At 42.6% G+C, this 26,618-nt stretch overlaps 3 protein-coding genes and 1 long non-coding RNA gene across 7 annotated transcripts in view; 1 reads left to right on the top strand and 3 right to left on the bottom strand.

The window, feature by feature from the left end:
- lmtk3 (lemur tyrosine kinase 3) lies at positions 1–21,046 on the bottom strand. 3 transcript variants are annotated; one of them, XM_086077538.1, is made up of 17 exons: positions 20,840–21,046; positions 18,283–18,416; positions 16,859–17,003; positions 16,679–16,752; positions 16,471–16,589; positions 14,876–14,963; positions 13,361–13,509; positions 12,378–12,462; positions 12,176–12,297; positions 11,060–11,209; positions 5,398–10,967; positions 5,201–5,316; positions 4,947–5,107; positions 4,172–4,299; positions 3,763–4,097; positions 3,612–3,687; positions 1–1,247 (listed from the first exon to the last, which is right to left on the bottom strand). In XM_086077538.1, the coding sequence occupies exons 1-17, from the start codon at positions 20,928–20,930 to the stop codon at positions 1,126–1,128; spliced, it is 7,665 nt and encodes a 2,554-aa protein (XP_085933664.1). In that variant the 5' UTR covers positions 20,931–21,046; the 3' UTR covers positions 1–1,125. The 3 variants fall into 3 exon arrangements, with proteins under 3 accessions (XP_085933664.1, XP_085933663.1, XP_085933662.1); XM_086077537.1 differs by having other exon boundaries at positions 5,201–10,967; XM_086077536.1 differs by having other exon boundaries at positions 4,947–10,967.
- Positions 19,890–26,603, top strand: LOC147172809 (uncharacterized). The gene is made up of 3 exons (XR_015095309.1): positions 19,890–20,242; positions 20,773–20,974; positions 23,403–26,603. It is a non-coding gene; the product is annotated as an uncharacterized LOC147172809 (long non-coding RNA).
- leng1 (leukocyte receptor cluster (LRC) member 1) lies at positions 21,674–24,781 on the bottom strand. Its single transcript, XM_086077541.1, has 5 exons — positions 24,698–24,781; positions 23,746–23,929; positions 23,350–23,532; positions 22,637–22,935; positions 21,674–22,450 (listed from the first exon to the last, which is right to left on the bottom strand). Exons 2-5 carry the CDS (start codon positions 23,875–23,877, stop codon positions 22,231–22,233), a joined length of 834 nt encoding a protein of 277 aa, XP_085933667.1. The 5' UTR covers positions 23,878–23,929; positions 24,698–24,781; the 3' UTR covers positions 21,674–22,230.
- Positions 25,179–26,618, bottom strand: part of tmc4 (transmembrane channel-like 4) — an 11,064-nt gene continuing 9,624 nt past the window's right edge. The window contains exons 12-16 of one of the 2 annotated variants that reach the window (XM_086077539.1): positions 26,411–26,594; positions 26,142–26,272; positions 25,906–26,061; positions 25,456–25,534; positions 25,179–25,353 (exon numbers count right to left, since the gene is read on the bottom strand). In XM_086077539.1, coding sequence (XP_085933665.1) covers positions 25,270–25,353; positions 25,456–25,534; positions 25,906–26,061; positions 26,142–26,272; positions 26,411–26,594 — 634 coding nt within the window. In that variant the 3' untranslated portion in view covers positions 25,179–25,269. Of the gene's footprint in view, positions 25,354–25,455; positions 25,535–25,905; positions 26,062–26,141; positions 26,295–26,410; positions 26,595–26,618 lie in introns of those variants that run through there. The other variant, XM_086077540.1, reaches the window with a different exon arrangement.

A 26,618-nucleotide genomic window follows, 5' to 3' on the forward strand; every position in this document is an offset into this window, starting at 1 on the left:
TCAAATGGAAATCCGCATTTTGTAGTTTTTATTTTTCCCCGTTGTTTTTACATTATCCCTTGAAAACAATACAGGTTTGAAACCAACATTAAAACAGACTAAACAAACTATTTTAACCTTGATGGACTGTTTTTTTTTTTTTTTGTAGAAAATAAATTCATGATATACATACACAATAAAAATGAAGTTATTTACTGATGAAAAGCTTTTTTCAGTTTTTCATGCTAAGCTACACTGAATGTTTGTAAAAGAATGACATCACTGTTAAACATACATAGACATATTGGGGGAAATGAAATATTACAGGACAAACTATCATACAGATTGGAATATATTGACAGGTAAAATTATACAAAATACTTTTTTGGCGCAATTAAGACGTCTGGGAAAATATCTTGCTTTATTTGTTATGAAGATCTTACAGAAGGTATAACCTAGATGCATTCTGTCCCAAATTATAAATTAGTATATGCAAACTGCTTCAAATAAATAACAAATAAATAAAGAATTGCGTGGCAGCTGGCTTTTTAAACATGAAAAATAAATAGCAATAAAATAATAAACCGCTTTTTTTTAGAAACTCCAAGTACAAAGAAAACCATTGGTTGCTTTGAATTTTTCATGCAGTCTGAGAAGAATACATCTAAAAAGTAAACAGCTCAAAAAATGATATTGTATTCACTTTGTATGATGATGTTTTGTACAAATGTCAAAGCATTCTAACAGCCGCTGAGCAAATTGTGTTTCAAAGTGACTGCAATGAAAAGGCATCCACGAAGAGAGGCCTGATTTAAAAAAAAAAAAAAACGAAAAAGAAAAAAAAAACCTTCCCCTCACATTTGGAAAGTAACGATGCAGAAAAGAGAAGCTGGTACACAGCAAGACTCCCACTGCATAGCTGTCAAAACACCTCGCAGGTTCCTCCTTCCAAAGATGCTTGAATAAACTCTGTAAACAGTGTAGCTGGTCAAAAGCGGATCGTGTCCAGCATTTCCAAACAGGAGTCGTCCTCTTCCATTCGCGGTAGAAAAATAGCCTCTGTGTGAATGGCTGGTTGCTGGGGGGAAATTCACGGCTCAGTCTCAGAGGGTTCATCTCTAAAGTGTTCCCATGGTTCGGGCCACATCACGCCAAGTGAGGGTCCTTGGCCGGGCTGACGGTGAAGCGTGATGATGTCACTGCATTGGCCCTGCCCACAGGGACTCTGGCCTCTTTGCGCTTGGAATCTTTGTTTTTGCTGCTGAAACCTGGTAAAGACAGACCACGAGATCACTTTCGCGGAAGGCCAGAACTGAATTTCAAACGCTAAATCTCGGAACTATGACCACTAGGGGTGGGAATCTTTGACGGTCTCACGAATCGATTTTCGATTCATAACAATTTTTGATTGAAAATGATTTGATTGACAATGATTTCTGCTTCAATTTATAGATGTGCAAAGAATCGTCATGATCCACTCCAGTCTGACACGCTAATGCTAATTAGCGCTGCACTTTTATCACTCAAAAGAATGGCTAGTAAATGCTTTAGGAATGTATACAGCGAAGCATCTTAACATTACTCACTGGCATATGCTCTCTTCCTACGCTGCAAAAAAAAACTTTTATTGGAATAACTTGATTGTGACTTTTCCTTTTACTCTCTAATGTGGCTACAACTTAACAGTGTATCAGAACGCGTGGGAACCACACTTGCCCCTAAGTGGCCAAATTGTGTACAACATGAACAGCGCTCCCAATAAAGGCGCACACAAACACGGGCAAGAGAGTATAAAATGATTTAAATAAAATCGATTTTGGGACATTTAAAATAGATTCTGAAACGTACTAAATGAGAATCGCGATTTTTATGAGAATACTTTTTTTGGCGCACCCCTAATGACCACTAGCCCATCATGCTGCCGCTGGTATTGAGTCATGAGAAGTAAATGAAACCCACCTTAAAAAGCTTTTACAATGCAAATGGATTGTGGTTAAAAATAACAACGTTGAAAGGAAACACTGGTTTGTCTCCTCATGAAGGCGTCTAATTTTGGTTTTGTTCCCGCGTGACTGTAAGGAACTCTTGAGCAAATGCTTTCATTATCCAGTCAAATAAGTCATCAGCGTGCGAGATGGACAACGGAGGCAAATTGTGCGGAGAAACTCAGCTTAGGCTCGCATTGTTGGATGCGGGCTTTGCGATGCGGCTCAGTTGCACGTCAAGCGTCGAGGCGGATAATTATAGAGGATTAATGCCGGCTGCGCATCTAAATGGGGTCTCGTTGAACGGAGGGTTTTCCTTTTTTGGGGGGTGGAAAGGAGTCAGAATGAGTCCGATTTTTCAACAAAGTGGGGACTAAAGCTTGTTTCCAGCCAGAAGTGCGGTGTGCAAGTAGGTAGGTTTAGGTAGGTCGGCAGGTTAAATATGGTAGGCTAAGGGGTAGGTAAGTTTAGGTACATATATAAGCTAGATAGACAGAAACGGAAGGTAGGTAGGTTGGCAAAGTAAGTAGGTAAAGTAGGGTGTGGGGCAGACAGGCTGGGTGGTTGGTTGGTTTGTGGGTAGCTTTTTAAGTAGGTTACATAGGTCAGTGGGTTGGTAGGAAAGGTAGGCAGGCAGGCGGGAAGGTAGGAAGCTTGCTAAGGCAGTTAGGTAAGCAGGTAGTAGAAGTTAGTAGGTAGGTAGGCAAGGTAGGTGGCAGGGTGGTAGGTATGTGGGAAGTAGCAGGTAGGTTAGATAGGTCGGAAGGTACCTGGTGGTATCCCTAAGGTAGGTGAAAATTTAGTTATGTAGGTCAGAAGGTACTGGATTTAGGAAATGTAGGTGGGTAGGTATCAACTAAGGTAGGTAGGTACTGTAAGTTGGTATGGTATGTAGTAGGAGAAGTTGGTTGTTGGTTATCTAATATGGAAAGTCGTCGAAGTTAGTAGATAAGTACGTAGTCGGAAGTAGCAGGGAGGTGGGATGGTGGGTAAGAGGAATTGTTAGTACATAGATAATGTATGTATGTAAGTCGGTAAGTGTTAGAATAAATGTACATAAGTTAGCCCATATTTACTTTTATAGTATTGCAAAGCATGACTTATGCTCTTTCAGCCGCAAAACAGGAACTGTGCCTTATCACAAGATAGCGGCTGAAACATTTTGAGGATGAACTGTTGAACTTTGACCGTTTTGACCTTCAGCACAGAAGAAAGACACGTCTGTATAATTATCTGCACAGTGACTCATATCCGTGATGGTTGGTGCTGTGTGTTCCCCCCTCCCCTTTAGAGCAGCAACGGGTATGTAACTACCCAATAAAAAGAGGGGGCCCGGCGGTGTGTGCCTCAAAGCGGGTAGGAGATTGTAATCTGGGCACATTTCTGTCCGTTCTCCTCGTGAGCAAAAATAATCTAAGTCTCTTGTCTTCCTTCCTTGTCTGTTGTTTATTAAATGTTCTGGGTTGACTGAACCTGACAGTAAGGTAGGGTTAGGTTGATTCCAAATCATGGTGAGATTAAATTAACATTAACAACCTTGCTGTGAAGCTGACTTAATTGACGCTTGTAGATTTTTAAATACATTTAATTCATACCCTATCATCTGTGAAAACGAGTATTGGTATTATTATGTATTGACATGCTCACCATGTAATGTGTTTTTGACAGAAACAGCAGCTGGACTAGTGGGCGCCGAAGTGCTCAATGCATTGGTTGGAGTTTCCTGTGAAACAGAGAGTTACAGCTCATTGAACACTCAACATCGAAGAACTAAATACATACATACAACGTAGCGTACCTGATCAAAAAGATAAATGGTGACATCGTCAAAAAAGGACACATTTCTCCCTCTGTCCCGCTCTCTGTCCAGCGGTTCCTTGGGCGACTTGAGCAGACTTCTCAGGCCAACGCGTTTGTCCACATCCGTCTCCGTGACAACAATCACCCTGCGGGAGCTTTCGTCCTCCGCCTCGTCTTCCTCCTCGTCCTCGGGATCGCTTCCCGGAAGCAAGCCTCTCCGTCGGCCGATCCGACTGCCGATCGCCCCGTCCCCAAATCCTCCTTTGCCGGTAGTGTTGAGGGGCAGAGTCAGGGCAAGGGGCGGGAGGGCCAGAGACAGACGAGCTACTTTTGCTACCAGACAAAGAAGAAAAAGTGACTTTTAGCTCAGCTCCGGTCTGAGTCGGTCGATCTACAGTAATACAAACCTTTGATTGCCTGGTTTGCAGACGACTGCAGTGTTGCAACCTCTGGTTGTTCAATCACAGTGAGCGGCTCGGTTTCAGTTTTCTCACACTCTTCGTTGGGCTCACTACAGCTTTCCCGCTTTGTTTGGCTGAAACAATGACAAGGAGTCATTACGGAGTAGGGTTGAGAAAAAAAAGTCGACCTTAAAAAAAGGGTGACTGAAAATAACTGCCACGAAACACCGCCGGAAACATCTTTGCGCAGGTCGTCCATGTTTCCACGCGGACATTTTTTGCAGACGTACGTAGTAGACAGGCTCCACTTTTAGGCTACTTACTCATGGACCATTGTTGAAACAACATCTTTTAAGACACTATTACGTGTGTAATGTAGATATAATGACGTATGTGTGAACTAAATGGTGGTTAGTGCTTGTTTACCTTAAATGGAAGTCGCGAGCGCGCTAATGCTAATCGCGATTGCTAACCATTTAGCATAGGCTGTTTAATAACGCATATGTACAGAAGATAATGAGTAGTTATATCCACTCAATTCAACTCATGTTCAACCTTAATAGGATTAAAAATAATACATTTCAAAATATATAATTTTAAGCGGGAGCACGGGGGGTTATTCAATGAAATAATTGATATGCTAATCGACGATTTTAAAAAGATTCAGTGACAGCCCCATTAGGGAGTTACATCTGACATTGCTTTGTATAAAAAAATAAAAAATAAACTATCACTGAGGTATGGTCATTGATGATTAGTTTGCAGAGGCTTGCTTCATTACCTCTCGTCCTGGTTTTGTTCTTCCACGACTGCCTCGCTCTTGGTCTCGGCCGTTTCTTCCCCCCAGGGCCGAAGTGTGACTGTGTCCTTAACTGTCGATCCCCAAAGCACATTTGTTTTCACATTTTCACTCAGGGAGAACTGCAGCCGTTCCTCACACACCTGAGGAGACAGAATAACACACATAAATGAAACTACTGAAGTAAGGAAACAGTAACATGTTTTCCCCTTGACGGAAACATTCCGTTTTCTGACCTGCATCATGAGACCGTTCTTTGTGGTCATCTTGGAAAGAGAACTCTGGTCCTTAGCATCTGGAGTTTGCCCTGATGACCTCAACACGTCATCGCTGTCCTCTGTGTCTGAGGAATCTACCAGAATGTTGGATTCGTCAGGAGTTCCATCCGAAGACACCCTGCTCTCCTTGGCAGCAGGATCACTTGTTTCCTCACCTTTTTGATCAGGCGTTTTCTTCAGGGACTCCAAAAGCTCTAGGTTTTCCAAGAAAATGTCGCCCAAGGTGCCCTCCTCATCCCCAGATATGCAGCACAGTTGTTCCAATTTCTCAAAATCCTCCAAAGCTTCCTCATCCATATCTTTCCATTCGGAAATTAATAATTCTGGCAGGCTATTCACAGGATCTTGTGATGCGTTGGCATCGATCTGACCTTCAGTCTCAGAGGTGTCCCTCTTAGTGTCTAGTGTTACGTGCTCAGATGGTGGATTCAGATTGGCCAAGGTGCTTGTATTCTGAATAGTTGCCAGTTCGTGCAGATGTGCTTTACTGAAACTGGTTTTAGGAAATTCTGTGTTAAAGTCTTCTAAATTCAGGGGACTACCAAATTCCTCAGCCTCTGAAACGGATGGTGGCGGACTCGGAAAAGAGTCGTCTAAACTCTCCAGTTTATCATCCTGCACGTCAAGGTCTATGCTTGGAGGAGGACTGGGGAAGTCCACTGAGCTGAAGTTGTCCGCCTGTGGATCAGCCACGTCTCCAAAATCCTCCTCTACTTTTGCGGTGCTTACGCTTTCTTCTACGGGATGCTTAGCATCGCATGAACTTCTTCCTTCAGCCTCATAATCAGAGTGAAGGTTTTCCTGGTCTGAGAAGTTCACCTGAGGGGCTTCAGTGATGCAAATGGTTATTTTGGCACGTTTACTCTCTAAAGTGTGAGAGAAGCAGTTCACTGAAACAGTATTGCTGTCAACTTTTTGTCTTGGTGGTGGTGGTGTTGGTGGCTCCGCCTCCTGGAGTTCACAGAGCTGATGTTGAGGCCAAGTGTTAAAATTCTGATTCTCCTCTGATCCTGTAAGATGTGCATCCCCGATCATGTCCGTGCTTAATGACTTGTGCTTCTCTCCGTTCTCTTGATCCGGGATCTGATTATTCTCCACTTCAGCTGATGTTTTCCCCAATGCATCAACTCTGTCTATTTCCACAAGGTTTTCCCGATTTTCAACCTGTTGAATGTCCATCCCTTCCTGCTGGGCATCTTGGTTGACATTCGTCTTCTCGGATAGACTTTGGGTTGACCCCTGCCTTTCATCATTCCACGATTGCTCACAACTGACCATCACAGCAGGGTGGGGTTCACTTCCTGCAAGTTCATCATTTTCTTCAGCCTCCCAAAACTCCTGATCCACGACAAGACGCTCTGCCACCTCCCACGCTTCAGTCTGGAAGCCGGAGAACAGTTCGGACCTCAGCTCATTATCTGGACATCTCTTTTCCGGAGAAGCCCACTGGTCATTTTCATCGGGCCCTAAAAGCAATTCAACAGACTGCGAATAACGCTGACGGTCAAGACTATTATTCTTTTTGTCATCTTTTACTTTCACTTCGTCGCCGTCATTAGCGACACTGTTATTCTCACGCTGCGCTTCTCTTAGTGGTGACCTCTCCTTCGCGACGTTACTCAATTCTGCAGCAGCCAGCTGTTTCTCTGTCTCTGTCCTGACCTGTGTATCATACTCGCAGCCATCTGAGCAGTGCAGGTCTCTCAGGCCCAACTGGTTGTGGTCTGTATGGTGCAGCTCGAGGTCAGGCTTCTTGTTTCTTATCTCAGGTTTTTCAACACCTTCCTCTCTCCAGGAGGCAACCGCGAGATCGTTCACTTTATCTACTATCGTTTTCTCTATGTTTGAGTCCACTTCGTAAAGTCTGGGGCACTTAGTAGAACCATCACACAGATAAGACAATTTGGACTCTGCGCTGTCAATGAGAGATTCTATAGTTGTATTTCCACAGTGACGGGCACTTAAAGAAGTGACATTGTTTTCTATTATTGTGTAGTCTTTGGCCCTGTTGGCGTGTAGATTCAAATCTCTCTCGTCAGAATCAGCTACATGAGAGATGACTTCATCTGTGCATTGTTGGTGTTTTGGAAAGCTCTTAAGTGGTGCATCTTCTAATTTGGAGAACAACTTATCAATAAAGTCAACACAGTCTTGGTTTGGGGGGTCATCAATCAGTTGGGAGGATTTCTGACAGTTCAAGAAAATGCCAGAATCGTCTCGCTGTCCTGGTTTCAACCCTTTGACTGGAATATCTGTGGCATTGCCGGAATGAGATAAATCGTTTTCCGGCTTATTCTGACATGATGTCATCTTCTCAGATATCTGTATGCAGTTTTTTGAAGGGCGCTTGTGCTCCGCCTCACCCTCATCTTCGTTTTCCGTTTTTTCTTCGATCCCAGTGAGTGTTCCCCTCTCACCCCCTCTGCCGCTGCTTGGCCTGGAGACGATTAGTCCATCGCTGCTCCTCCTGCTCATTCCGTCCCCTTCCCAATCACTGTCTGAGAAATAGGCCGAGTCCCGATGGGGCGTTTCATTGCCCAAAGCCCGCCAGTCGCTGCCGCCGCCTCCCACTCCCGTCCAGGAGTCACTAGGAGTGAGGCAGTCTGCGGAACTGGATGTCATAGGAGACAGAACAGAGTCAGTAGGGGTGACCAGGAAGACGTCACCAGATGCATCCCAGTCTGGAGTAGTTGGAGTGGCAGCTTTCTGGACATGTTTTTCTTGAACACTGTCATTGTGCTGTAGTGAATATTTGTTGTCTATCTTTGTGCTCAAACCGCCACAATCTTTTGAGTGATCTAAATCATCTGCTGCAGACACCGTATCAGTGTCACGTTTTTCGCCGTCAAGGCAGCACACTGTCATTTGATCTCCTCTCTTGGGAATCTCTTGGTCACCCCTCACTAAATCTCCATTCTCAAAGAAAGTAGCTTTCGGACTATCTGTAATGAGTGATCGAGCAGTGATGGAGTCTTTATCATCCTTATTGCAAACTTTAGGTGAAAGATCTGAAAGATCTGAAAGATCTGTGGTTTGTTCTTCTCCTCTCGCAGGTAAGGCAGGTCCATCTGAACTCTCTTCCTCTTTGTGACAAGCGAGTGTTTGGTTGTGCAGTAGGCCATTTTTGGGCATGATTTCTGAAAAGACATATTCACCAGACTGGCAGAGATCTGCGTTCCTTCCTTGGCTCTCCAACTTCATGGTTGCGCCTATATGAAGGATCGGGATCTCGGGTCTGGTAGAAACTCTGATCTCAGTCTTTTTAGCACGCTTGGTGACTTGGGCATAGATGGCCTCGGTTTGCGTTTCATCTTTTGCTCTGTTAGATGAGCGTACGGAGCTCTCCGATTGAAAGCGGATGGTCTGAGCGGAATTTGGGTCAATACATATAGACTCGTACTCAGGCGAGAGAGGGGTTGGAGAGGAATCTGCTTCTTTCCTGTTTGTAGCAGTGTTTTGCCTCGATATGATTTCAGTTAGAAACGTCTCTGCCGACTGGATCTCCTTAAGGAATTCCTCCCTGGTCATTTCTGTTCTCTGTGGCTCCTTCTCAGTCTGCTGTGGTTCACAATCGGCTTTCCCAGTGCTGATCTCAGAGAGGAGGGAGCGTGACCTTCTTATGCCTTTTGAAGAGCTGTCTTCAGCATCAGTGGACGAGGGAAGGCCCGGAGCACAGACATATGGCTGCAACCTTGAGCCGGCTGGGTAGAGGTATTTTACAGGATCATTTCCCGATCCTCCATTCAGATCTGCATCTGTATCAATCTCCGTCAGAAAAAGATCACCCTGGAACGATTCTTTAGATGCTGTAAAGTTCTTCTCCGCTCCCGTGTTGCTGTTGTGTTTTTCTGACGCCCACGACTGCCCTGCTGAGCCCAGCTCTGTGATCAAAGACTGGGATCGGCGCATCCCTTTGTTAGGCAACACATTATTTAATCTCTCTGCATCCCTCTTCTCCTTCTGCCCAACTTCCCACGAACTGTCGGACTTGCACTCACTCGGCTCCGCCACAGCAGATATTTCAGTCAGAAACAGGTGCATGGGGGATTTCTTGGCAGCGGCTAAACGTTCTGCTTGAAGTTCTGCATCTTCCTTCCAAATTGCCGGCAAGATGGTGTCAAGACGTGACTGGGTCCTCTTCATTCCCCTGGAAAAGATTCCTCCAGAGGATGGTTCTGCGTCTTCGGACAGGCTCGAATGAGCGACAGAGGTGACGCTGCTTGGTTTCTCAGGAGACATGAAGGGTGACTCATCTTCATCTGAGTAGGTGGGACTGGATGAGGACTGGCCATCAGTCCCGGGCTGAGGGCGAGGTATATTGCGATAAATCGGGCGCAAAGGGTTTTCTCTGCGAATGGGCGATTCAAAGTCTTTCACACGGGAGTGAGCGCTTTCCTTGGAGTTGTGTGTTGAGGTCGTGTGTCTGGTGTCTCTACTGGCAAGGTCACAGGATAGCGGGTCTCTCGTAGATCTAGTCATGTATCTAGAATAAGAATCAGTGCCGTAGCTTGGGCAAGTTCTTTGCTTTGAGTGAGGAGGGAGAGGCGGCGGACACATTTGAGTTGCGGGGTAAATGGGATGACTGGATGGCGGAAGCGACGGGGAGAGGGACGGAGATGGCGGCAAAGTCTGTCGAGCTCGATGGAGCCCCAGGTGACCAAAGCTAGACGGGGGGCAACTGTTCATCTGAAGGGGGTCCGTCTCAATTTTGCCACTCATGTTATAATGAGGAAGTCCTCTGTATCCAAGTGGGGGTGCTGGGAGAGGGCGCGAGTGAAGGTGGTTGGCCGATGACAAAGAAAGTGAGCGAGGTTTCGGCGGGAGAATTGGAGCTTGAGAAGGTTTTTTGTCAGGAATCTTATCTTCTTCTTCATCTTCTCCTAAATTGATCACAGAGAAGTCGGTCACTCTGCTGGAAGTGTCTCTGAACTCCGCCATGCCCGTGTTGGGAACCTGAAGTTTCACCTCACTCGATCGCACGGTCTGGATGCCTTTTCCGCCGGCACACTTGTCCGAGGAACAGTAGGGTACTCGCTCCTTTCCCAGCATACCGCTGCGGATTTCCATTAGCTCCATGTCTCCAGGACAAATGGAGTCTGACCTACAAAACGGCTGGCTCTTCCCTTTAAGAGTGGGCGACTTGTCCTGGGGAGTGTGCTCCTCCAGTCGGATGTAGTACTCACTGGCAAGGGAGGGGCTGCGTGCGCTGATCACCGGGACCACAGTGGGGGTGTCCAAGGACTGCCTGTGGTTGTTGTTGTTCACAGCCGGAATAGGTTGAGCAGGAGGCAGAGGCTTGTAGCCTCGTCTGGAGTGGGCTTTCTCCCAAAAATACTCAAAGTTCAACCCTTTGCTGGTTTCTGTCACAGTCAGAATGTCGTCCAGTTCAGACGAGGAATGCGTGCCGCGGTTTCCCACAGGGTCCAGCAAGGGGTAGGAGCTGTGGCGGTCCTCCCTGCCGCAGTGGCGCTCTCGTTGCCGCTCATGTGCCGCCGCCTGGAAGGCTGGCGGGCGGAGCAAGTCCCAGCGTCTTTCGAACGACTCATCACTCTCGCCTCTCCGCCTTCTCCCATCGTCGTACTCCTCTTCCTCCTCGTCCTCGTCGCCGATGCTCCCTCTCGCCGTTCCTCGCTCGGCAGCCAGGAGGGAGGAGAGGAGAAGGAACACCTCGGCCACCGATGGCCGCTGGGATGGAGATAGCCAGCAGGACTGCATGATCTCATACCTTGAGAGAGAAGAGAAAAAGGTTCAATCAAGTTTGATTTAAAAAAAAAAAACAGTTACAGTCCATGACATGTTGTGAAGAGGTCCACTGACCAGTAATCTGCATGGGAGAGTTTCAGTCTCGGCTGGGCCAGCGTGATCTGTCGCTCCCTGATGACAAACGTCAGAACCTCCTCGTCACTCAAGTGCCTGTGAGGCTGAGAGCCAAACTCAAATAGCTCCCATATGACCACCCCAAGGGACCTGCAAGTAGGACATTGAGGAGAGACGATTAGTCAGCGCAAATATGCCACTTTTTGAAGCCTACACTTATTGTGCGAGAAGCCTGTGAAAGCAACCAAAATATTAAAAACTCTGTAGTTTACGCTAGATGTGTTTATGTGTTCCACAAAAGTTGAAACGAGGCAACTGGACTCTTTTTAGTTATTTGTGGTTGTAGTCTTCTTTTCTCGCAGGGTTATAATAGATTTGGATTTTTCAATATAGTTAGTTTTCATTTCATTTTGACTTTTCTTTTTATAGTCTGTTAGTTTTATTTAGCTTTTAGTGCGGGTTCATTTTTGTTTAGCTTTTATTAGTTTTAGTATTAGTTTTATTTATTTATTTGTTTTTAATAGTTGGAATATTTCTTCAGTGCAAGATAATAAAGTAAACTACAAACAAATTACAAACAACTTGTTCAACGTTCCTTCTTCTGTCATACAGCCATTCAAAAAAAAAATAATTTAAACGAACCTCCGGAATCTCATATGTGATATTAATTGAAAAAGATGAAAACGAAAAATTTTTTTGCCACAATTGTAGTTTCAGTTTTTTCATGTTTTTAATTTTATTTTGTTAACAAAAATGCTTCTCAATTTTTGTTTGTTTTTTATACATTTTGGTTAACTACAATAACCTCGTTGTGGAGGTGTGCCTAACGCTGTGGCTTGCTACTTTATTGTCTGATGAATCTCTTCGGCTAATAAGGAGTGCTCACCAAACTGGGAGCACAAAATTGTTTTTCACAGGAAAAAAAGGCACAGTGGTTTAAATATTTATGGGCACGTCTTCTCGAGATGCCCTTCACCGTCCAGTGTGTGTGTGTGTGTCAAATTCAACCACTTCAAATGTAGAATATGTTACACAGTCCACATTGAAAACATTTTTTTTACACTGTAAACATATTTTACAAATTTTGATGATTTGTTGTGTGTTAACAGAACCTACCACACATTGCTGGTCTTGGTTTGGTCGGTGACAATTAACGAGCCCCTGTACTCTTCCAGGAGCTCGGGAGCGATCCATCGCAGAGGAATCCAAAGCTTGTCGGGAGTTAGGTAATAGTCCTCCTGCACGCATACATGAAGGTACATCGGCATTAAGAACTTTTTATAGTCAGCGATGGAAAGCTCATTGTCATTGTGCATACCTTGTATTGATTGTGCGAGAGGCCGTAGTCGCCTATCCTCACAGTGAGGTCGGAGGTCAACAGGCAGTTCCTTAAAGCCAGATCACTACAGACAACACAATCAGCATTTCACATAAGGAATAACTTTGTGAATCCTGTTTATCCCCCAGGGATACGTTACAGACTCTTCTTCTTGAACATTTTGGTGTTTTTATTATTTTATTGATATGTATTTACGTTTTATTATAGTTAAGGAAAACTAACAAAATAACTCAAACTAAAACATCTTATGTTTATACAACTGATTAAGACTATCTATAAAAACAGTTGAGCAAAATGTCCTTTTGTTTTTGTCTTTTTGTCAATTATCATACTTAAAATAAAAAAATGGGTTTTTTTACAGATTTTTCAGGAAACACAAAAAATTGAACCATTTGCATCATGAGGAGACAATTCAGGCAAAAAATAAATTGCAAAAAAATTACATTGGCAATTATTTTAAGAGGGTGATGATATAAAAAAACTAATATTAAAACTAATTAAAAACTAAAGTAAAAGGAACACTTTTAATTTTTTTCAAAAATAAGGATAACTTGCTCTAAAATAATTATTATATATGAATAATATATTTAAACATATTTATAAAAATGTTTTTATTAATAATATAGCTATAAAAAAAGTTTTTTATTACGGGTTCTAGATCAAAAGTGTGGCTTCGCTGTAGAAGTCAGAATTATTATTTATTTATTTTCAGAGTTGTTTTTTTTTAACTACTAATACTAATACTAAAACTAATAAAAACTCAAAAAAAAGGAAAACAGATACATTTTTTCTAAACTAAGAAAAACTTATTATATATAAATAATATGTTTAAACATATTTATAAAAAATAATGCTAATAATTATTAATAATAACGCTATAAAAATACATTTTCACTACGTGTGGGTCTCGATCAAAATTGTGTCTTGACCGTAGAAGTCAGATTGTGCGTGTAAGGTCCAACCTGTGTATGTAGTTGTTCTCGTGAAGATGCAGCAAGCCTGACGTGATCTCGAAGGCCATCCGTTGAAGAGTCAACAGGTCCCGCGTTGGCAGATCCGGCGTCATCCCGTCGGACTTGCGCTGGGCTCGCAGGTAACGCTTCAGGTCACCCTGCCGGTACACAAAGTCAAGCGCGTGTGTGTGTGTGTGTTTGTGCCGCTGATGATGAACACGGCACGGGTCCCACTTCTGCTGTAAATATGCCCCCCTTGTTTTTTTTAATGTGTTTTCCAGGGCGCCGCAGGAATTAATAATGAGCTGGCAGTCTTTGTGTAAAGTCATTAGGGCTGCGAGGAAGGGCAACAAACAAAGCGGGGGGATTATATAAAAAGGGTGTAAAATGGCTGCAAAGAAAGGACATCGGCAAAGGGTGCGGAGGGACGCCCCAGAAGAGCTCATTTAATGACTTGATGGTAACAAGCGCTTGTGAATGGCCAGCAAGGCCTTCTCAACTACTCGAAACAGTATCGGAAGCACGAAACTACATTTACAACATCAATTCTAATATTTGTTCTATGAGATGGCATTTAGTCATTCGAGTCTATTCTCTTAAATTCGAAGCATTTCTCTTGGTTGCTCTGTTTCCAGTAATCATGTGGACGATTATTAATATTATTTTTTTGGTCCAATCAGATTTCAGCCTCTATGTGTTGCCATGCCAAACTAATCTGCCGGCCAATAACATTTGAACTATTTTAGCAATGGGACTGTTTCTTTAAACAAGCAGATTTCAAATTTGTCCTCACAATTATGCCACAATTATGATCTAGACCCACCTGTAGTGAAAAAATATTTTTTAGAGCTTTATTATTCATAATTATTATTTTTTAAAATTACAATATTTTTAAATGCATGCTTTATATATAATAATTATTTCAGAGCAAGTTTTTCTTAGTTAAAAAATAGAAAAGGTTTTCCTTTTAGTTGTTATTAATTTTAGTTGGGATTTAAAAAAAATATATAGTCACACTCTTAATATATATAATGGCCTGTCATTTTTTTTTTTGCAAAAATTATTATTTTTTTGCTTAAATCATCTCCTCAAGATGCAAAAGATTTTTTTTGTGTTTTCTGAAAAACATTTTTTTTCCAATTGCCTATAAATACCACAAGATGGCAACAAAGCACTCCTTTTATTGAAATGGACCTCCTCAATTCACCTTAACATAATGCCTTGACACAAACTTGCCACCGGGATGGCGTTAAATACTCTTATTGCTTTTGGCTTGAGCACAAAAACAGCACCTTTTTTTTTCAAAAAGTAAAAAAATATCTGTAAAATGGCAAATTTGCAAATATTAAGCCACAATACAGTTGTGTACTACTGTATATTTGATTTACATGTTTTTTAAAAAAATGTTTTTTGCCATGCTATAAGTATCGATTCTGAACTACTCCGGGCGAATCCACACTGAAGGCCCAGGTAGCAAATGAAAAACGACGGCCCGCCACTGCTGATGTTGAACTTCCTACTTACCAGCTGACAGAATTCCATGACCAGGAGGAAAGGGATGCTTTCGCTGCACTGGCCCAAACATTGAAGTATGTTGGGATGTTTCAGACTCCTGCATGTGGACACAAATCAGACTTTGGTATTAAAAAATAAATGAAAAAGAAAAGGTCAAATAGGTGACTAAAAATAGATCATCAAAGGCAAGTTTGGCGCAGTGTCAAAAAGGGAAGGGTGAGATAAATATATATATATTTATATAACATATAAATGTCTTAAATGTCAGCACGATGTCTCTCGGTGGGTTTCTTGCTTGATATTCTCGATCCTGCGTCTTCTGACCTTCACTAATGCACGACACAAGTTTGCGCAGGCAATTTCCAGTTTGGATCGTCTCTAAGGACCCCCCCCCCTCCCCCCTCCTTAAAAGCCCACTTTTCTCTGATTGGACAAATTGCACAAGCTTACCGGGCGAGGGCCAGCTCCCTGATGGATGCGCCACGAACAGGAATATTTGGAATATTACCGCAGCTTTTGCACTTTCAAACATGCGACTTCTCGCGCTTCTTTCTTGACAATGCGTATTTCATTCATGAATAATTGATTTGTATTGGGTCAGTTTAACTAAACACTAGATTAAGAAGAAATGAAATGCTCCGCCCACAACATAAAAAAACGGCATTGATTTCATAACCCAACACGCCCATGAGCCAGCCCAGCCGAGCCACAAGAACCACGGGCCGGGTCGGTCCAACTTTAGGAACATGTTGGGTTACCCAACTAACCCATAATGGCGTATTTTTAACGCAGCACTTTTACAGGTGTATGAGGCTGTTGTAAACTTGAGCACTTTGAATTCTGCCTGGCAACAAGCGCTTGCTTGTTTTTAAAGTGACTCTCTCACTGGACCGGACAGATTAAGGGAATATCATTTAAAGATGCGCCATTTTCACTGAAACAACCCTAATTCGCTGTTTTACTGGATTTCGACAGAATATTGTGTTCTATTGCTATAGAAACATGGAACCTACCAAAAAGAAGGATTACAGTCTCTTCTTTTATCACGAAAATAAGTACATTTAGATCTGTTTGCATTTTGCAGCAATTAGCATTAGAATATAGCTAAGTTTCGTCATTATTCACAAATCTATTTAAAACACTGGGGAAAAGAGCTTTTTTACAACATGGCCCTGGTTGATCTCTTATACTCTGCTGCCACCTGCTGGCCGTTTTTTGTAATAACTACCATAGCTTCAAGCATTCTCTGCATCAAAGCGTTCTGTATGCTCTAGCATTAAAAAAAAAAACATAAAAACATATAAATATATATATAATATTTAAAATATGACGTTTTTATATGTTTTTGGGAGCGAATGAGTTAAAAGCAATTTTTTTTTTTTTTTTTTTTTTTTTTTACAATACAGTGCTAGTTTCTTCTTTGAAAACACATAACAAAAACTCACTGCCATTGACGGCTATCGACGTCAAAGGTCCATTTGAACTGAACGAGTTGATGGGATTGAATTCATTTCAAGATCTTGTAAATCCAGGTTATCTGTTTTCTAAGTAAGGCCTGCTTCTGCTAACGTAAATGCGTAATAGTAGTGGGGGCGGAGTCTCACCTGTACGGCTCCGACTCGGCCAAGAACTTCCTCTGCTCCAGCGGGCTGGCGCTGACGCGTAATTCCTTCACCACCACCTGCGAGGAGCTGCAGTCGCACAGCACCTCGGCCAGGATCACCTGTCGGACAATCGAGTTGGAGACTCAAGCAGCTTGGAATGAGTTTGGGGATTTTTTTTATTTTTTTTTGGGAAAGGCCGCCATCTTACTTTTCCGAACCAGCCATTTCCAATCTCCTGCAGGTAGTTCAACGTATGCCGTTTGAAGCACTGAGATTTGGAGTCTGAAAAGAACAAGACACAAATGAGAACTCATAACTCAAACTTTTCCACATCCGAAAAAAAAAAAAAAAATTGGTAAAGACTATTTCTGGGTTTTATGTCAGTTACCTCCATCGTGCAGGGCGGCACAGTTGTGCCTCTCCCTGACGGGCAAAGTGTAGACTTCCGGTAGCGAAGGGCATGACGACAGGCTGTCCTCCTGGATGGGGCTGGACCCCCCCGAGCACTCCTCCCCGTCCGCATTGTCAAACTCCTGAAAGGAAGGCAATGATATGAAAGATGACATTTTCCTGCTGCGACATCAGCAGTCGTCATGAAGGATTAATAATGACACATTTTTTGGTCATTGTTGATTTGCAATTCAAACACAACAACAACAATATTTTATGGATACAATATATAAAGTATAGATGGAAAATCCAGGTCCAGAAAGTAAAAACCCTGCCACAGTTTGGCTTCACATCAGGTGCTAGCGAGCTAGCTCTCTAGCTAGCTCCCCGGGAGCTTGTTTACCTGCTAGCTAGCTAGCTAGCACTTGGGCTAAAGACAAACTGTGGCAGGGTTTTTACTTTCTGGACCCAGATTTGTCACCTCTGATCTACGCACGGTTTGTGGATTTGACATTTTTATTTATCCATTCATTCATTTTTTGCTGGTGCTAATCCCGTCTGAATTTGGGCGAGAGGCGGCGTACACCCTGGAATGGTTATAAACCCATTGCAGTCCATCCAAAATCTATTTTGTGTAGCCTACTATACATCGATTGGAAATGATTAATTTAAATGTTTAATTAATGCTTCTATTTTATTTTTATTTATTTTTTTACAATATTTTAAATCTATTAATCATCTACTGTATTTGTTCTATTTATTACCAAAAATTGACTTTTTAAACAAACTATATTTGACAATTACATACTAAAAATCTAAGAAGGCTTTAATCAGCCTGCATTAAAAAAAAAAAAGCAACATTTTTAAAATTAGGAATATTTTAACTACTTTAATAATACTGTATATCACTTTGAAATATATATTTTCAGTAATATTTAATATCTTTAATATTTTGTTATATAATTATGTTTCAATTTTTGGATTACTGTCTTAATATATTTATGTCATCATTATTACTACTATTATTAATAATAATTTTAATAATAACAATGATAAATAACTTGCCGGTATAAGAAATCAAATTTACTAGCCAACTACAACTGCAAAGTGTTATTTTTCATAGATTTTCACAAAATTTGAATAGAATTTGGAGTATTGTTTTACAAAACTCACGTTTTTGTTTTTATTTCATAATAAGTATTATTATTTTTGTTAATAATTACAACAATAATGTATTTAAACAATGAAACTAAAAATAATAACACTAATAATTATTATTATTATACATAATATTTTGATTATGAGTAAAAAAAAAATTATATAAAAGTTATTTAGTAATCTTAGTAAGTAATTTTAATATCCTGTCCTTTCACTAGTTAGTGCATGTAAACCAGGTGACTACTTTGAACGAGGCGGACTTACATTGAATCCCACTCCTCCCCTTTTGCAGCACAAACAGGTGAGGAGCAGCAGAACAAAGGAGACGAGCCCAGAGCACGAGATGAGGATGACCACGTAAGGTGGCGGAGACAGCGACGCCGTCCGGCTCTGAGAAACTGAAAGGAGCACACAGCAAGCAAAGCGGGTAGTTTAGTTCTGCTTCTTCATGATTTTCTGGGATTTTTTTTTTTTTTTTTAAAGGAGGTTTGAAGAAACAAGACTTGGCGGAATCATAAAGGTGTGAAATCGTGTTACACGGCTCTTTTGTCTTGGAGGGAGGAATTAGCCATTGGAGCGTTGTCCTACAGCGGCAGGTTGAGGTCAACTCCAATGGACAGATTGCATCAGGGGATTTTTTTAATTTTTTATTTTTTTTTAAACTCAGGTGGGAAGCAGGAAAGTCCAAGGTTGGAAAAAGAAACAAAAAAACTGGAATCAAGAGTTGAAGTTTGAAAGTAGCAGCTGCTCATTCCACTATAAGGACAAGAAGCACGAGGAGAGGGAAGTGTCAGCATTCCACTCACAATTAAGAAGCAAAGGAAGGAGGGAGGGGGGGGGGGGTCAGGTGTTGCTAATCAGGTGGAAAAAGGGGGTCGGAAACCGGAATAAAAGAAATGACGTAATAAAGGTTGACTAGTCAGGTGAGAGAGAGAAAAGGGGGAGGGGGCGGGACATGTGGACATTTGTACCTCAAAATGGTCGTTTGTGGGGAGTGACCCATCTGTAGAAAAAAAAAGGGGCAAGGGGGGGCAGGATGGTTAAACCCTCATGGTGACATCTGTAGATGGTGAGCGTCAATGTATACAGGGGGTCGTCGGTTCACCACCAAATTCCATTGCTGGACGACGTCAATCAGATTTGTACAGAATGCGCTGGAATTTATTTCGTTTTTTTTTCTTTTTTCTTTTTAACTATGGTGGCCTCATACACTCGCAGCCATTTTCACTGAAGCAACCCCCTTCGCTCCCGGCAGTTCTACTGGATTTTGACAGATTTTGCAAGTCCCACAGAATATTGCTGTAAAAACATGGAACCTACCAAAAGAAAAAATAGAGTCTCTTCTTTCATCAGAAAAAAAAGTACATTTGTATCTGTTTCCATTTTTGGAGCAATTAGCATTAGAATATAGCTAAGTTTCATCATTATTCACATTCCTGTAGAAAACACTGGCAAAAAGAGCGGGTTGCTGAGCTCTTATACTCTGCTGCCACCTGCTGGGCGTTTGTTGTAATAACTACCATTGCTTTAAGCGACCTCTTCATGTCAGAAGCTGCATCAAACAACAACATAAAAAAACATAAAAATAAGTTTTGCAGAGACAAAGTATTAAAAATCATATTTACACATTTTTGGCTTTGAATGAGTTTTTAAGGGTAACTCAGAGGCTCAATACTTGGACTAGTGGACCCTGCGAATGCAGCGGGTCTCCGGGATGGAGAACTCAAATACAACTGTATACATCGACTAATATTTTTGCAGCTTACAGTCGTCTCTGCGTGGATACATACAGCATGTATAAAACATACTGCCCCCTGTTGGCACGAAGTACACACCGGAGCAGGACAGTGGCCGTTGAAATGAGGCACGAAATCACGATTGCGTCATTCTTAACATTCTATTTAATTGTATTGCTACTGTATGTTTTCATAACGGCGCCACCGTAGTGGATTTTTATGAATACAGTCACCGGCAAGGTCACCCCACTGTCAACACTGCATGCATAAATTTCAGAGTACATTTAAAAATGCATGACCCTTCCAGAAATAGCGTCAGAGTAAATGTTGCTGAGCTAAACGTGTGACATGTCAAGTGACGCTTGTTGCGTGCGGTTTCCATGCAAAAGTTGACACTTTTTCAAGCAACGTGGACGACGATGACGACGACCTGCTGAGTTGGGAAGAAGTCGCATTGGAAATAAATCATAGATTATTTTTGCATCAAGGTAAGTCATAGTCCATCTTGCCTCCTTTTTTTTTTTTAGCATGCCCCCCCCCCCCCCCCCCTTGCAGCACAGGATGTATACAAGCATCATAAACAATAGCTCTGAGTACATATTATCTTTTTTGTCTTTTTATGTCAGACAAACACAGTGCATATAAAAAGGAATCGAACCTAAGCTAACACAAGGCCTTTCCCGTCAGGCCCCAGCAGTGCCTTCTTATCAAAACAACACAAAGACATGCAATATTGCACAACTCTGCCAATCTTGCAAAAGGGGCGTAGGGGGGGATAAATTCATAAAAATAGACGCTAGCCAGCATTGCTTCAAAGGCTGAATAATCCAAGTGTCTTTTTTTCCTTTTTTAATGCCATCGATGTTGAGGCCCAACATTGCAAGCTCCCCCCCGCGATTCCGTTTTATTTGCATCACTGCATGCATGCACCATTCTCCTGCTGCAATAATCGTTGGCATTATCTCACGGCCACGTTGATAATAAAGCATAATAAAGACACCCCCCTCCCCTTTTGCAGCCTCGCTGACAGCTATTCGAGTCAACCCCCTCCTTCCGTCCTCCATCCCTCCACCGACTCGACTCACCTTCCCTCTGCGGCGCTCCGAGCGCTCTCTCCGGGCTGATGTACGACATGACCCCCGCCAGAGCCACCATCAGCCAGCAGTGGGGCCGCATCGTCGCCGCCACAACAACAACAGCATCGGTGTCCTCCGGTCCCGGTCTGTCTCCTTCCTTCCTTCGGTTTTTTTTTTTTTTTTCGTATTGGGATAAAAGAGCCTTCCTCCCCCCTCCTCCTCCTCCTCCTCCTCCTCTTCTAATCCGCAATTCAGCTTGGTGATCTCGACCCGCTATTGTGCATCCTCAGGCTGCTCATACATGACAACATCCAACCACAGTCACCCCCACCTCTTTTCTACGTGTGCCCCCCCAACCCCAAAAATGCATCCACAGCCTCCGCCGGATGACGTCACACACACACGGCGAGCATTGTCATGGCTCCCGCCGCGCGAGGATAAAATAAATGTACTAGTATTTATATTTTAGCTCATGCTACACATATTAATAGCGCTTAGACATTTTTTGATTCGATAATATATGAGTGGGATGAATTTAAGAAAGATACTAATATTGACGCTGCTATTTGGACACGCCCACAAGACGCATGTCCTGGAATGATACTTGTTATTGTCCTTATATGGGGCCATTTAAAGAAGATATCAAGTTACAAAGGGACTTTAGGTAAATAGCTCAATTCGATTTTTTTAAACTAGTTGGCACATTAAACGTGGAAGAAGTGAAGCGCTGTCTTCTTCGGGTAAATACATACAGTACATATATATTGAACTGCCCCCTGGTGGCAGAGGCGCAGACACCAGCTGGAGCGGCACAATGGCCATTGAAATAAAGCATGAAATATATCATGATGTACAAACTGTTTAATTCTTAACATTCTATTTAATTAAGTTATTACTATATGATTACATAATTGCACCACTATTGTAAATTTTCAATATTTAAATGTGACAGAGCTAAAAAAAAGATCAATTTACTTTTTGTAAATAACGCATAAAAACATAACCTAGTGTCAATTAAATAAAATCTTACCTAATGCTTAGTTTTCACCAGAGAAAATAATAATAATAATAATAAGCTGCCGCACTCAATTCTGCCTTAACAACACAACAGTGGTAACTTGACAGGCGAGTTTAATTCAGTCAATCTCATAACAATATTCCACTAAAGGGACTGATCGTGCCATTCATCCGTTCCGTGCCTTTAAGGGGTGTGGCCCTGACTTCAGTGAGAGCGTCTGGGTGTTCGTTGTTCATATTTGTGTGTTTGACTGAAGGTGGCACAACAACAAATCAGGCAAAACTTTGTACACTGATTGTGACACTTTTCATTTCCCCTCAAGAAAATATTTACACAATACGTTGTGCGTCAAACGCCATCCGCAATTGTCGAATGTCAAAGTTCATAATTTTAAAATCTCGTCCCTCCAGCTGTCTCGGTCACGCCGTTGCCGCTTGCGTGCCAGCTCGGGGAAGTAGGCGCTGTTGTACGGCCGGTCCCGCTCGGTCACCTCCCTGCCCGACTCCTTGTCCTTGCCGTTGCGCTGAGCCAGCAGCGCTTGGGCCCGCCGCCGCTCGTCCGCCTCGCGCTGCAAACGCTCCGCTCGGAGTTTTTCTATTGAGCTGGCGAGAGAAAAGGCAAGCAGCTGCGTTAGTCATAGGGCTGGACGGTTTTGAAAAATTGCGATTTACTGTGGAATTATTTTTTTCAAGGTCCTCTTCTGTATATATTTTTTTATTTACAAGCAAGCAATAAATTATTATAAAAAATTTATATTCTAGAAAAATAAGCCGCTTCCATCACCTTACCTCTCCCCACTGCTCCTCTTGTCTTTTTTCTTGCTCTTGTGCGTCCTCGTGGCCGAGACGCCCATAACTTTCTTCATCTCCTTCAGCGGGTCCAAACTGTCTTTCAGCCGCCGATCCTTTTTCTCCCGCTCCTCCTCGCTTAACTCCTTCCTCTTGTCGTTCCGCAGCTCGCTCCTCTTCTCCTTTTCTTTCTTCTCATCTTCCTTCTCCTGGCCAGTTTTCATGTACCACGGCGTGACCTCGGTCCCCGGCTGGGGTCCGAGGGACACCAGTAAGCCGATGGCGCGCTCCTGCTTCTCCTGGAAATAGACGGAACACGGACAGCCCATATTAAATCCTTCAGACATTTTTCTACAATGTCCAACAGAAAAGGTCATATGGCTTAACTCGGGATGCAGCTAACTAATATTTTGTGAATTATTTAATAAGTGAATTTGCATTAATAAAAACAATAATGTGCACGTGAGTTATTATTTTTGCCTGCTTGTGGTAACCACTCCCATTCTACTGTAGTATCTGTGACTCTGAGTATGTATGGCTTGAAAAGGCGGGGCCTGATCCGGTGAGTGACGTGGGCGTCGGCAAATGAGTATATAGCTAACTGTAGTCAGCTCCGGTTTTTCTAATCGATCGATTCGAGTTATTTGATTAATTTAGTTGCCATATAACATGAACAGAAATGACAAAGTAAAACAAGAAGCATACAGTTGTACCTGCTCCTCTTTCTTTTCTTTGAGATACTCCTCATTGTCCTTCTTCTCCACAGATTCCTCGAGGGGGAAGAGGTTGAGATGCTCCAAAGCTCCACTCTGTTCCTCATCTTTCACCTCCTGGCTCTCTCCCGCGTGCGACTGCAGAGCGGCTCGGGATTTCCTTCGCAGAAACTCGGTGCGTGCCTGCGATGCGCGAGAAAGTTGAGGGAACGATGAGAACACTTGGCAGAGCGCGGACCTCCGCCAAGGCAAATAACCGGGACCTGGAGGTCAAATGATTCTGGAGCCGCACCAAAATAGAATTTTTCTTGGCTCACAATTTTTTAGGCAAATGGGTTGCGTTGCGATTGGTTTACGCTGCTCGGTATATCAAACCAGTTTCTAAGAATGAGTCACCTCTTGCTCCGCACGGTCCACCCTCCGCTTGGCCTCTTGCTCCTCGGCGGCTGCCTGAGCTTCATCTCTCCTCACCCGGGCGACGTTGTCCTTGTTGCGAACGTGCCAGCTCTTCTTGGGGAGAATGTTCATGGTTACCCCGGAGGCTGCTGGTTAGCTTGTAAGCACGCAAGCTGAATATCGACTGTGGTGAAAAGGAAGAAGTTAAACATTTCAATTCAACACAAATTCACAAACATGTCAACAAGGAGTGTCATAATCGAACACTACATAAACTGTCATATATATTTTTTGTGCTAAAACTGTGTCTTAATGTTGTTGTTTTTCTACTACTGTATGACTTTTCATCACACTAATACCAGCAGTAAAACTACATGTTACTAGTGAGGCTAAACTATTAATAATAAGCATTATGGTGCTACTAGTAGGGTCCAGGATGCTACTAGTGCATGACATGCCTCCGAGTTGGACCAAGTAGTGCTACGAGTGCATCACAGTAGTGTACTAGTAAGGTTTAATTGTGTACTAGTCAGCCAAAGGTAGTAGTTTAGTGTGCATATTGTCCTGACTCGTAAAACAATCCCAGCGCACTAGTAGAACAACTGCGTCTTACTGGCTCTGTTTTTGCCACTAGTGCAACTTTAAGCCTGCTAATAGGACCTTATGCTGGACATAAAACATAACTAATAAGACTCCCAAACGGTTTCCGCCTATGTTGCATGCACTAGTACGCGCTCCTGTTGGAATAAATGCTCAGGTGATTTTCCATAGGCGACAACAGGCGGAAAAAAAATTGCGTTAGCTTCCTCTTCTGTAAAGATTTGCTAACAGATACTAGCTAATCTCAAAGTTTACCTGACAAATTAGAGGTTGTTAAAGGTCCTCTGACACACAAAAAGTAAACATTTAATACACTACTGGTGAAAATATGATAAAAATAGATAGAACTTACATGGAAGGAAGGCTTTTGCTAGCTAGCCACCGGAAGACCACACCGGAAGTAAACATTAACCGTCATTGCAACGACACCGTTTGTACACTAGATGCCGCTATATGCCGTTGAATTTATTCCAACGAACCAAGACGTACGTACTCAATGTAAACGCGTGCAGTATGATAAATTAACTATATTTATTTGCACTTTTGGATGTTTCTTCTCCCCATCGCACTGAAAAAAACCCCAGCTACATTTATTTTAAACTAGAGCATGATAAAATAGTGGTTAAGAGCATTTCTCCAGTTCGGGATTCAAATCTTGGCTGTGGCCTTCTTGTGAGGAGTTTCCATGTTCTCCATATGTCTGCTTGGGGTTTCTCCTGAAACTCCAGCTCCCTCTAACATCTCCAAAACATGCATGACTGCAAATTGTCCATAGATGTGAATGAAGTGTAGCCTACAACAGTAAACTCTAAATGACTGGCACACGAACGAAATGAAGTCAAAACAAGTCTTCTTCTTTTTTAATAACAGTATCATGAATATATATTAACAGCGATTAAAGAGTCTACAATGGGGAAAGGTTTGTCATGCAAAATCTTTTGTTGGTATCTGAAGTTGACGACTCAGATTCTCAATCTGTTTGACCAAGAACTGCTTGTCGCGGCCCTCCTGTGAAAAAAAAGAAGAATAAGAAGGAATAGGACCTCACATAAAGGGACAGAAATGGACAAACTGATCAATAAGAAAAAATACAGATTGACCTCATCTTACCTGTTTGAGTTGAGCTCTGAGAAAAGTAACACTTTTACCGTAAACAGCAGTCAGAGCAATGAAATAACCCAACACTACGCTGTTAGGGAGAAAACAAAAAGAATCATTTTGCACGAAAAGATCATAAAATAGGCACAATATTAGGAACTCTTGCACCTTATAGCAATTATTTATTAGCTCTCTTTAAAGACCCAACAGTTCTTAACCAACAAAGAAAGCACCAACATCACACTTCGAGCAAAAAATATTCAAAACAAACCACCTTCACATTAGGCTCATCAGTGGTGATAGCTAGCATTTTTACTTTGGCAGTTTGTTTTGATACATTTTCAAAAATCAGATGTTAGCTTCCTACCCCCAAAAAAAAATGTAATCGTTGTTTTTAGAAATCCTCATTTGATTAGGCCTAACGTTATATATAGTCTGGCGTTCATGTGCAACTTCACTGACCAAGACAAGGCGAAAAGAGGGATGGAGAAGGCCTGGGATCCAACGAAGAAGAGAAACTCCTGCGTGACTTGCGAGAGGCGGTGGAAAGATGTCGGAACGATGTCCCACATGTTCGGGAAGACGCGGAAGGGCCCGCAGCCCATAGATGGACGGATCCTGAAAAAAAGCGAACGGCAACATCCATTTGACACGCTTCGATAACATTAACACTAGGACATAATAATCCTACTGCTCACTCAGACACGCTGTAGATCATAACCAGAGTGGCCATGGCCCATCCGAACAGCAGCACCACCAAAAAGACGAAGGTGGAGGTGGTGGAGCGGAAAGTCTTCAGCGCGGGCCGACAGTTGGAGAAGAGTGTGACCTGAGAGGACACGACGGACCCGCTTGGATGTTGACGAGTATGGAAATAAATCTTTTAGATCCTGCCCGAGGTCCATGTACTAATTTGCTCTTTTTAGAAATCCAAAAAAAAATAAATAAATGCTGATATGGCGGTTACCTTCTTGCAATAGAAGAGAATGACAAACTTGACTGTATTGATGACGGGCAGCAGGGGGCAGAAAAGAGCCCCAATCCAGACCACCGTCTGACCGTACACAAGGTCCAGCACGTTGGCCGACAACACAAACTCCTGCCGGCCCACCCATTGAGCCACCTTGTTGGACCAGTTGTCCACCAGCATCCTGACAACCACAAGCGCAATACTG

This window comes from Leptonotus elevatus, chromosome 6, assembly GCF_054856555.1.
Source record: "Leptonotus elevatus isolate MCC_2025b chromosome 6, RoL_Lele_1.0, whole genome shotgun sequence".
Classification (NCBI taxonomy): Eukaryota; Metazoa; Chordata; class Actinopteri; order Syngnathiformes; family Syngnathidae; genus Leptonotus; species Leptonotus elevatus.